Genomic DNA, 12,680 nt, shown 5'->3' with positions numbered 1-12,680 from the left:
TACACACTCACATACGCACATATACATATGCTGTATGTACACGTGCACACACACATACCTCTTAGGCTAGAAGCAGGTTATCTACTAAGAAACAAAAAAAGGCTACACACTTACACACTGTCATATAGTATGAACAGTAGTAAACAGCACCTGAAGACAGTCACTGCGGCTGACAGTTTTCTCTCTCTAAGCTCGTACAGCAGAGAGATGGTACAGTACACAGAGGATGCATTAAAGCTAACCGTTTGTGTTGTCAGGATGTCCCCGGGGCTTCTTTGAAACGGAAGCAAAGTCGTTTTTTTTACTTTTGCTTTAAAATTCCTGCCACTGCAATTTTGTCACCCTAGTAGCTCCGCAAGCCTTTACAAACAGCTAGTATTGCACATAAATGACATTACTTTTCATTACATTACAGGCATTATTACACATCCATTTCATTACATTACTCTACGGGTATTTATACATCCAATACATTATTACATAGAGTATTTATTGTACATGCATGACATAGTGGGTGTTTGTTAGACATACATTACAGACATTTATTATACATCCATTACATTCCATTAAGGGCATTTATTATGCACGCATCACATTATCCAGAGTGACTTGCACAATTTTCTCATTTTTACATAGTATCCATTTATACAGCTGAATATTTGACTGAACCCATTCAGGTTAAGCACCTTGCTCAATGGTACAACAGCAGTGTCCTCCCCGGGATTCGAACCTGCAACCTTTAGGTCACAAGCCCAGTTGCACAGACTATTACACCACACTGCCCCCTGCCACCACATGGGATTGGAGTAAGATTGAGCGATGACTGGAACGGGCCGTTGAGTCTGGGCCCCTGACGCGGTGTTTTGTGCGGGTGTGGCTGTGCCCCCCCCCCCCCAGGTGCAGTACCTGTTCCGGGTGTTCTGCCGCCTGCGCCCGGGCCTCCCCATCCTGGCGCTGCACGGGAAGCAGCAGCAGATGAAGAGGATGGAGGTCTACAACGACTTCATCCGCAAGAAGGCCGCCGTGCTCTTCGCCACCGACATCGCAGCCCGGGGCCTGGGTAAGGGAGGGGGAGGGGTCTGAGTTCGGGAGGGGGAGGGGCCTGAGTTCGGGAGGGGGCGGAGCTGAGCGCTGGCGTGAGGTGCAGTCACTGTGCTCTGCGCTCATTTGGCAGTATGTGTTTCTTGCACGTGCTGAAATCACACAATGCTTGTTTGTTTCAGTCAAAGGGTTGTTCCCCTTTTTAGTTTTTCTTTCCAGTGGTACAGATGTACTAAGGCAGGGCTGCCCAACCCTGTTCCCGGAGATTTTCCATCCTCTAGATTTTCACTCCAACACTAACCAAGCACACTTCATTCAACAGCCAGAGATCTCATTGAGCTGCTAATTAGTAGAATCAGGTGTGCCAAATTAGGGTTGAAATGAAAACCGACAGGTTTCTCCAGGAACAGGGCTGGGCAGCCTTGTTCTAAGGTATATTTCAGCCATCTTGGAAACCAGCACTGGCTGTCCACTTAGGCCTAAAATGCCTGTCAAAATACTCATATATTTACAGTGGTCATAGTCGAGACACATTTTTCCAGTGTTCATCCATACTTGGTGAGGTGATATTAGTGTAGTGATTTGCTCTGCCCCACAGACTTCCCTGCTGTGAACTGGGTCCTTCAGTTTGACTGCCCAGAAGATGCCAACACCTACATCCACAGAGTGGGACGAACTGCCAGGTACCTTCCGGAAATCCGCCACCTTGGCCTAAAAAAGGGGAAAGCACTATTCCGAATGGTATAGCGCTTGTGTTGGTAGTTTGGCTGCTCACGGTCGTTGGTGATTAATATTAATACAGTTGGAGGAGAAAGTGATCACTTTTTAAATTAATAAATTCATTTCCATGTAAGTGTGTGAAAACTATTCAAGGGAGGATGTATACTTACCTTTAGTTGCACTGGTAGATAAAATGTCCCCCATTAAATTTGATACAAAACGTGAAAAGGAAGATACAGATAATACAGATAATAAAATGTTAAAAGTATGAATGGCCATATCGTTGTAGGAGCTAGTTGGTGACAATATTGACGCAATGAACAAATGAATGTTAACGACGACAGATACAAAGGGTCTTGCCTGTTGGAAGAAATCTAAGATGCACCTCCCTGTGCTAGTAGGCTAAATACTTCCTGGAAGCAATCGTTTCCTGAGCCCTACTTCCTGGTATTTCTTTGTCTGGGAGAAAGTGTGTGATTCTGTTTATAGCCATGTCATCCCACTAATTAAAGGCCAGTGATTTCACCCCCATCTCCGTGCAGAACATGTACTTACCAAGAGGTGCCGCTAGATGGCAGCATGGCATTATCGAACGTATTGTCCTCCTTCACGGTCCTCTTTACATTGCCTGAACGTGCTGAAGTCAGGCAGGCTAAAGGGAGGGCTTCATTTGTATGTATATCACTTCTGTGGTTAGCTTGAATAGATGATGATTCAATAGAACCTGACTTAAACGTTGCAGTGAGACCATGGCAATGATATACGATTGCATACCTCCGTAGTGTTATACTTTTGGGTTATCGGTGCTTTGCGATGCTTATTGTAGTATATCTGTATTTATGCTAATATGCCTCTGCTCTTGAATTAGTTCATTTATGCTCCAAAGATATCATATCTTCTCCTTAAATTTAATTGGAGCATTACATTAGTATTAATTATTATTTCAGTAATTATTGGTGATCACCACCAGGCTTTTTTGTGTGGTATGAAACGCAAGGAAATCTATCTTCACCGCAGTCTTTCGCTATCACCATAACCTTTTCAAAATGAAGCTTTAACTCGGCTTACACATTTAGGGTAATTTAACACACCCGTTCGTACCGCGGGGACAGAAAGGATTCAGCAGAATGATATATTTGGAGACAATTTGTCCTCCGAAGTTGGCCTTCGCTACCTGAAGCCTTTCAGGCTAATATTGAACTCCCCCTACCCCCCCACCCCCCCCACCCACACACACAGCTCAAAGCCAGACTCCTCTGCCTCCCAATCAGAGAGGAGGGAATCTGTATTAATATTAATCACCAAGAGGAGGGAATCCATTTCGGCTCTCAGTCATTTTCCCCCGTATCTGCCGTCCCCGGTAATGAAGGCAGATATTCGCGATGGCGGCTCGCGCAGTGGCCCGCAGTGCCCAGGTGCGGAACGCTCGGCGGCACGGAATCGCGGAATCACGGAATCTCGAGCGCCCCAGGCCTCTGGCAGACGGCGGACTGTCCCCTGAGTGCTTTTCGATCAGCGTTTCGAGATTAAGAGTTACATAACTGCTATTTTTTTTTTCAGTTTGTTTCTTCTTGCTGCAGATTAATTGTGAAACCTTTTTTGAGAACGTGCTTCTTTTTCGAGCCGTTCCCTCTGAGCTGGGTACGAGAGGGTTTGACGGCGGGTGGAATTTAATGGGGTGTGACGTTTGAGGGCCCTGCGTCCATTCGATTTTTGCATCAGTGCTGGGGAACGACGCTCAAATGCGATTTTGTCGCCCCTCTTCATTATTGCACTGAACACTTGCAAAGCCCACCTGCGCCCCTTTTACTCCTTAGAGACGTTTCGGGGGGGGTGGGGGGGTGGGGCGGCCATCTTGAATCGACATATCCGCAGAGACACGGACAAAAACAGCGGTGAGTCACAGGACCCGGACCGGACCCTGGTTAGGCCGGGGCGGGCTCTAGGCCTCGTAATGGGGGCCAATGAGGATTGATTGGCTCGGCTGTCGTGTTGGGTCCAGTTTGGCAGCGCAGGAGAAGAAGAGCCGGCTGCTTGGCACAAGCCGGCGATACTTAAAGCTCCTCCACGACGTACAAAGTGAGATTTGAAAAGAGGGTTTTACGAGGGGCTGGCGCCTGGCTGGTCCTCACTGGCTGGGATTCATTCTGGAATGAGCGGAGGTCATGTGACCGGTCCGTCGGAAACTGGCCTATCTCGCCACACAAATCCCACTGGCTGAATGACCCAGCTTCCACTGGAAAACAAGCCCCAGTTTTCCGGAGAATTCCAGCACAAGCTTTACTCAATGACTGATATCGGTTTATTAGGCTTGGCGTCCCCATGTGGTGTCTTGGTTGGGGTGTATTTCTAAGCACGTTTGCAGGGATTGCAGGGGGGTGTTTCACGAAGCAGAATTACTGAGTTAGCTGGATAACTGCGCTGAGTAAAACCCAGAACAGTCCATGTTCCAGATTTAGGTGAGTTCCGGGTTTTACTCAGTGCAGTTATCCAGCTGACCCAGTAATCCTGCTTCCTGAAACAGGGCCCAGCTCTCCACGTGCTGCGTCGTTGGCTTGTAGCTGTTTGGGAAATGAAACAAAGCCCTCTGATGATACTTGAGTCCGGGATGCCAGAGAGATTTACCTTTATTGTGTCATATTGATTATTTGCTTGGAGTTTTGTGCGGTTACATTGGTTTACCTCACACATAAAACTTTTTATTTCAGCCATGAGCTTGATTACTCATGGCAATAATCGTAGATGGATTACCCCAAAGTCAGTGAAATGAAACTATTTCAGTGAGGAAAAAAAGTCAATGCGGCATATTTCTTGACTAAAAATTGGCTTAATACAGCATTGCAAGTGTGAGTGTTGTAATTCTCTCTACATAATGCATATATAATGTATGAAAAGGCTGACTGTATCTCAACCAGGCTAAAAACTGATACGATCTTATTTCTGATAAAGTTTTGAAGGAGTTGGGTTTGCTCCCGTCTGAAGTGTGCTGCAGTCAGATGGCAAATTCTACCACGAGTGCTAACGGTGGTAACTGGGATTGGAGTCCATTTAGCTGAAATTCCATTTCCATTCAAACTGAATTGAATTTGGATTCAGTGAGTTAAACACGACGTCTCGTGGAGAAACGTGCTCGGTTTTCGAAATCTGTTTTCTGGACTGAATGCGTCGAAACATCGGTGTCCACCCCTGTTGGCGGCTACGCCTAATACCGTCGGCCATCTTGCTTGTTTTGGTCCTAGGTCGATGGTACCGCTGACCTAGTTTCTTTCACTGCCACTCTTTTCCTGTCTGTGTGTCCGTTTAACGCTTCAGCACCCCAGTGATGGCGTAAAGAAATAAAGAATTAAAATAAGGATGAAGGCCCGTGTCCGCTTCACTGCAGCGCGTTGTTTTCGCTCTCCGCTCGACAGCGATCTGGAACGGGAGTTCTTATCGCGTTTCTTTCGCCGCGGCGGCGCGGTTATCTTTCCCGCGGGCGCGGCGCGTCGTGCGCGGGACGTGCCCCTCCGCCCCCCCCCCCGCGCGGCCTGGACGCCGGAATCCTCGCGCTGCAGCTGCCGCTCCCGGGGGCGTGGCTGTTCTCCCGGCAACGCTGAGGGAGCCTGACCGTGCTTGTCCCAGGCTCCCCGGGGGAGCGAGAGGAGGAATTCTCTCTCTCTCTCTCTCTCTCTCTCTCTCTCTCTCTCTTTCTCCCCCCCTAAAAACCGACGCACCTGCGCTCAGCCAGCTGTCAGCGCCTGGGCGAGCGAGGGCCGGTGGCACCAGGTGCTCGCTCGTTCGCTCGCCCCGCAAGCCGAAGCGAGGGCTTTAGCCGTCTCCTGCGCAACAGGCGCCATGGAAACGGGCACCACCCCCCCCCACCCCCACCTACCCTGGCTTCCAGATCAGCAGCGTAGTAACCAGGCCTTGTGGATTCCTCAGAACCGTTTAATGCCTCCGTCTCTTATGTTGTCCATTTAAATGTAACGGTATAAAATGTACTATTTTATAGTGAGTAAGCCCGAGTTAAGCTGCGATTTCTTTTAAGAATTGAATGTACGGCTGGGGAGAAATGGGAGCCAACTTCAGGTTGTTTTTAAGTACATAAGTACTTAAAAAGATATAAAAACTTGTTTCAGGCTGTAAATGGATTTTGGCTGACGTCCTTCGCGCTAACCTGCTCGCCTCCGCTGTTATTTTGGAAGGGTTTGTGCCGTCCTTTCTCTCTGCTCTGACAGGGCGTGACGAACCGCTCTTTCTGTTTGTCTGTCCGTCTGTCCGTCCCTCAGGTACAAGGAGGGCGGGGAGGCCCTGCTGGTGCTTCTGCCCTCGGAGGAGAAGGGGATGATAGCACAGCTTCAGGAGAGAAAGGTCCCCATCAACAAGATCCAGTGAGTGCTGCATTACCCTGTGCTACTTACAGTCTCATTACCCTGTGCTCCATGCAATCTCATTACCCTGTGCTACACACAGTCTCATTACCCTGGGCTACACTGTCTCATTACCATGTGCTCCATGCAGTCTCATTACCCTGTGCTACACACAGTCATTACCCTGTACTACACAATCTCATTACCCTGTGCTCCATGCAGTCTCTTTACCCTGTGCTCCCTGCACGGTTTCATTACCCTGTGCTATTTAGTCTCATTACCCTGTGCTCCATACAGTCTCATTACCCTATGCACCCTGCACAGTCTCATTACCCTGTGCTCCCTGCACAGTCTCATTACCCTGTGCTCCCTGCACAGTCTCATTACCCTGTGCTCCCTGCACAGTCTCATTACCCTGTGCTCCCTGCACGGTCTCATTACCCTGTGCTCCCTGCACAGTCCCATTACCCCATGCTCCCGTGCAGTAAATTTCTGTATGTCTATCCCATGCCATTATTTCCATGCCTGTCCCATTTTCTCCATGGAATTAGAATTGAAATGTTGAACTGAGGTCAATGATGTGACGTTGCAAATGTGGATATTTACTTTATTGGGGCCTGTACTGTGAGTGGGGTTAAATCAACAGATAGATACATGCAAAACTCTCTGTCCCTTTAGGGCACCTTTTAAGTTAAGACTGCCGGTGAGGAGTAAGTATAGATATGCAGGCTTCAGGAGATGTCATTCAAAGATATTTTGATAGCTGTGCATTTACGTGCGTACAATGAGATCGCTGGTATTTTTTGGGTAATAAAACACTCGAAAAAGGAAGACTCTGTACTGTATCTGTGCCAGCTGGGCCCGCCCACCCGGGAACTTGGAACACGCAGGAGGCACTTCAGACCGCTCTGGCTAAACGGCGATAAGCCTTCTGACTGGCGGCATGGTTTTCGCCGCGCCGACGCGGCCCCCTGCTCTCGGATCGATCGCCGCGCGGCTTCCCCCCCCCGGCGTTGCGGGCCCGGGGATTTATCTTTTGTTTCGTAAGCCCCGCCGTGGATCAATCGCCGTCTCTCGCCCGCGATAAGCAGAACGCTTGCGGAACGGCCGCTTCCTCCGAAGACGCCGGCGCCCGGACGTGTTCGCGTATACGCGCAGCGGAGGCACAAGTGGACGCGAGGTGTAATTAATCCAGCTGATGTCACCGCCATTGGTCATCTATTTATCCTCTGGGTTAAATTTCTGTCGGCCGCAACATTTCCTCACACTCCCAAGTCAAAGCAACTGAATAGTAGCCTGAGAGCACATTGTGTCACCTGCACCCTAGAAAGAGAAGAATGTGCGTATTTGTTTACACTTCATTATTGTGTGTGTGCAGTTGCAGTAGTTTTACTCAAGTAGAAGCAAAATAGATTGGCGGTTGATGCTGATAATTAGAGATGCTTTTTTGCTTTTTAGAGTGCCTTTGAAGAATAAAACATGGCAACTGTCAGCCAGACTGGCAGCTTGCATAAGTGAGTCACTGAGACATTAAATCTGCTGATCATTACCGCTGAGACTAAATTGGGTGCATACAGGGGGTGTAGCACAAAATTCTGGGCCCTATACAAAAGCAGTCTCTGTGGGCCCCCTTCCTCTCTTGATCCATGTCTCTCATTCATCGTTCCTGGCTTTTCGAGGGCCCTCCCCCCATTCGGGCCCTTGGTAGTCAGTCTCACTTCCCCCCCCCACTACGACGCCCCTGGGGGCATATCTTCGTAAACGGTACATTTATAATTTAGACTGACCATTAGCGTTATCCGGCTGATGTTCTAACAGCAATTTTTAGTTATGTTGCAAATGGTGTACAACATTATTTCCATTATCGACAAAGAGCGGTCGAAAGGTAAAAAGTGCAAAAACCCTGAAGACTACATAATAAAAGATTAAAACGCACAGCACCTCACACCCTATCCATAGCAACATAACTGGCCCTGTGCAACGTCATCTCTTCAAAACATAACTTAACATGGTAGGAAAGGAACATTACAAAATGTGAATAGTGGACTCCATCTGGGTATTATGGATTGATGCATTGAGAAGTCAAGCCAGCCAACTCATTGCATTACGTTACTGTCACTTGGCAGATGTTGTTTTCCAGAACAATGAACAGTAGTGGAGTTGCTCTCACGAATATAACAAAATGTGGTATAACCGAGAAGGCACAGAGGCCTATATATAATGGGTAATATTAACCTGACACACAGCGATTTGTATTGTACCAAAAAAAAATGTACAGCTAGACGCATAACCTTGCTCTGTCATACCCATCGTGTTATCCAAAAGGAAAGAAAGAAAGAGGAAAAAGATACCAAAAGGGGGTCAGGGGAGCCACGGTGAAAGTAAAGGGCATTTTTGAGTAAACAGACCTAAAAAATGTATAATCTGTTCAGAGGAAGTAATGCAATGAGCTTAGTGGTGACTCAGTGGCTCTGAAGTTAAGTTAAAGAAAAGGCCCTTCGGTCGAACCTGTTTGACCTGCAGCCATTTCCCGAATGCCCTCTATCTCTTGGAAAGACTGATGGAATTGAGTTCTGTACAGGGAGGGAGAAGGTTGAGGGGGTGTGTGGCTGAGAGGTAATAACATTTTGGTGAGAGTATGACTCCCAGGCCTTGAAAAAGAACCTGCTTTGTTTCGAGTTATAGGATTAATACAGTTTCTCCCATTCCCCCTTCCCACAATGTAGGTCCACCCTGCAGTTGGACGTTAAGTGGGCTGCAGTAATCCTTCTGGCCTTCGACACCGTCTGTCCGTCTGTCTGTCTCTCACCTTGTGTGTGACCGCGTCCCAGTTTCTTCTGTGGCCTAAAATATTCCCCTCAAATCACTGTCTCCACTTACTCAGCTAGACCGTGGCTACTTTACTGCGTCCGCCTGCCTTATTACATAACTGTTACACCACTGCTTGTCCGATTTTAAAAAGGGCAGACTCTGCTTTGTAAAAATTCTTTTTCCACATTTTGTCATTTTATTGCTTGTTTGCCCAGCATTATATTGTATTTAAGTGTAAAAAATGAATGTAAAAAAAGTATCAATGTTTAAGTAGTATAAAAATTAAGTCCTCTGAAGAGATGTACATTTTGTTGAATGCAAAATGAAGTACATTTAAAAAGTTTCCTTTATTCCAGCACATTTATGAATGTTTAATGAACTTGAGCAAGTAATTATCGTCACCACCTTCTGTGTGCACTTTGTGAGGTGCTCGTTTATTCTTTTTTATTTTTATTTTATAATCTCTGTGTATTTTCATTTTCTCCAATTTTACTCATAGGCCAGGCCGATAGGCTGTGTTCCATTCTACAGCCCACTCCAGCTGAGCTGCGTAGTCCCAGCATCGCTGACGCAGGCAAACCGCGCGTGCGCGATCGACCACACGAGGCGCTCTTCTTAAATTGTGCGCCTACCACCCTGCCGACCGTAGCCCTCTGTCTCCCGGCGCGTCGAGCGCGTCCCGCGTCTTCCCGAGCTTCTTCTCACCTCGCCGATGCTGCAGGCGGTCCAAGCGATTGATGTCGGCGCATTTTTGGAAGAAGCGTGGTAGCTGGATCGGAACCGAGAAGGGATGCGCATTCCAAGGCCTTCTGAGTTACAGCCAGCTCATTCAAGCTCCTGGCCGTGATAAATGTCAATCAACGTGTACACACCCAGCTCAGTTATTTTGCCTGCGAAAGAAAGACTGAACTTTGCTTAAGGTTCACTGCTCAAATGCGGCGTATTGCGTTGCATTGAATTAGGTTATGCCTTGGAATGCTGAATTCCATTCCAAAATTAGAAGTTTTATTTCCATAGGTCAATGCCGCGGTTTTTCCTGTGCTTGTACGACTGCATAAGTGAGGATCTTAACCCATGAGCAGTAGAAGCTTTTCCAGTCGGTTTTTTTATTCCGCTTTTCTGTTTTGAATTTTTTCTTGTTGACGTGTCTGCCAGAGAAAAGGTTTTGCTGTGCGAGAGAGGAAAATTACTGGGTACTGCCCAATTTATCTGGCTGCCTACTCTAATTATCTACGGGGACTGTTTTCAAATTTGAAAATTGAGCAATTGTTTTAGAAGCTCTTAACGGTCACGGTTGGGTTTTTGCTGTGGAGGATCGGGTCTGCAAGATCATAAAAAAGCATCATTTGTTCTCGTGTTTGACGTCCAATCCGTGGTTTGTGAAGTGAACAGCGGGTTCAGGTGAATTGACTGACCCTTCAGAGAAATATTTGCACCGACTCTGACTGCTATTTGACATTGAGGTGCAGCACATTACACCGATGCTGTTTCTAGCTCCTTTTGTGTTTTTAATACTTTATTCAGACGAGGGGAAAATAGAGAGGGTTGCAGACAGCGATGGGATGACTGTACAGAAAGCACCTTGGCGGCGGATCGAACCCCCAACAGCGTGGGGGTGGGGGTTGTGGGGAGGGTATTTGTATATGGCTTTAGATTCGGCCACCCTAGGGACTGCACTGCACTGCACGTCTTGCCTTATTTGGAACATTTTTGGCAGCCGAGGTAATAGTATTGGACGTCGATTTCCTCGTTCAGGCCCACCACAGTCCATATCAGCGAATCAAAGCGAGCGCCTCCTTGGGGAGCATGATCCCCCCCTTTGTTAGCAAATGGAAGCTAACGTAGCCTCTCACACGAGTTTGGTAACTGGAGAAATCACTCCTCCTCTTACCCCTGTCAGTACTGATGCCCTATTCTACCCATTGTGGCTCAGTGCTGGATGGAATAACTTTGCTTTTCTCCGAAAGCCCCCTTACTTTTTTTTTAATTTGAGGCATTAATTACGTTGTCGTGGGAACGAGCGTCACGCTCGGGAAGCGGACTGCTTTCCCCCCGGCACCGTCAGGCGTAGCGTGCGTCCCGTCGCCGTCCGGGAGGACGTTTCCGTAAGGTTCGGCCACGCCCCTTTATGACAGCGAAAGCAGGTTTCATTGTTGCGCTTAAATTAGAAACGGGGGCCCGCCTCTGTTACCGGAGCCTTTGTGCGCGGAGATCAGGTGCCTTCAGATGAGCTTCAGGTTAATGTCTCCCCGGCGATGGTTTTAAATGATTATGCGAGAAGCTTCCACTGAAAGATTAATTAAGCTAAGCTTCTCAGCCCTGTAATTTTTCGCAGCCTTTTGGGGATTTTCGGTGGCAAATTGAAATCAGCCCGGCTGTGTTTCGTATTGGAATATCTCCGAAATGTGTCACCCGAGCGAAACCGTCGAATGAACTGACAGATGGCTTTCAGATAACCTTCGTTGACGTCTATTCTCAGCGCTTCTTGAAGGTTGGGGCGAGTCGTGACGGTGAAGGTAGGCACCGCCGACGGTCTGAATATTCCTTCGACTCCTTCGTCTACGCCTACTGCGTCTATCGTGGACGCAGTGCACCCTGGGAAATGGTTAACACAGCCTCGCGGTATGTCGCCGCGGATGACAAAAGAACACTTTCGCCTCTCTCCGCCCTGGCCTGTGAACCCTGACGCTACCGCGGGCCGGGGGCGAGGCCCGGGCACCTCTCATTGATCCGAGCGCTGATTCGAGAGTCCCGTCGATTGATGGAGTTCAGTGCCTTTTGTCCCAAGGGGATGGTTGGGGGGGTGGGGTGGGGGGGGTGGGAGCGCATCAGACGGGTGACCGGTTCCAGAGATACAGATGTTACCATGGAAACTGAGACTAGGCGCGTGCGGTACCCTGCGACCATCGGCCGCGCGGAGCCCTGTTATCTGCTTGAAGCCGAAATTAATTTCCTGGGAGAACGGACAGTGTACCCGCGCTAGCATTGTGTCTTGCGAAGGTGCCAGATTTAGCAAAACAGCTAGTTTATGACAATGTGCACTGCAGCCTTTCTGTTGCAGGGTCAAAGGCTAATGGGCCCCACAGCGAATAGCAGTGCGGTTGGAGCCTCTGCTAACGGTCACTCACGACTGTGTGCTGTGTACAGTACAGTGGCTCAGCCTTCCCCACTTAGCATGTCATCCGTTTGCAGATGCTTCCGGAAGCCCTCGGGTTAAGTGGCTTGTTGGGTTCCGGAGTTTCCTCTCCCAGGACTCTTACTGTAACAGTCCTCTGTTTGTGGGCTCCTGTGGCAGTCTGTTGTTCGGTTTGAGTGCTGAGGGAAATGTGTTTTTTGTAGTGAAATTATTATTATTATTTTATTTTTTTGTGAATTTGCTTCTGGGCTAAGGGCGCGGTCACACGTGCGCGAAATTAACATCGGCGAATATTCACCTCCCGTTCTCTTCCATTCTATGCGAGCGAAGGGGCGAATAAAACATTCGCTTCCGGTGGCTAAGCAAATTCGCATCTTCGCTTTGCGTGGAGTTCAACTTTGGTGAACTTTGACCGGCAAATTCGCAGCCTCGACCAATAGCAAAGAAGTGTGTGTGGTTGACCCCACTTGGCTGTAGTTGGCTGTAGTTTTCTTAGTGAGCCAGGATGGAGGAGACTCATATTTCGCGGTATTTTGTTAGCTGGCTTCACTTGACTGCAAATCAGCAAACTGATTTCCATGTGCGTCACATCCTGCACTGCCCACGTTCGGCGCTACAAAATA

General features: G+C 48.2%; 1 protein-coding gene across 2 annotated transcripts in view; it reads left to right on the top strand.

Annotated features, from left to right (window-relative positions):
- Positions 1-12,680, top strand: part of ddx10 (DEAD (Asp-Glu-Ala-Asp) box polypeptide 10) — a 116,454-nt gene that overhangs the window by 5,319 nt on the left and 98,455 nt on the right. For both annotated transcript variants that reach the window (XM_064352426.1, XM_064352427.1), the window contains exons 8-10: positions 898-1,060; positions 1,640-1,728; positions 6,034-6,131. In XM_064352426.1, the coding sequence (XP_064208496.1) occupies positions 898-1,060; positions 1,640-1,728; positions 6,034-6,131 (350 nt within the window). The remainder of the gene's footprint in view (positions 1-897; positions 1,061-1,639; positions 1,729-6,033; positions 6,132-12,680) is intronic.

Source organism: Anguilla rostrata, chromosome 9 (genome assembly GCF_018555375.3).
Source record: "Anguilla rostrata isolate EN2019 chromosome 9, ASM1855537v3, whole genome shotgun sequence".
Lineage (NCBI taxonomy): Eukaryota > Metazoa > Chordata > Actinopteri > Anguilliformes > Anguillidae > Anguilla > Anguilla rostrata.
The sequence above is the reverse complement of the archived record's forward strand: the minus strand, read 5'-3'. Positions and strand labels throughout refer to the sequence as shown.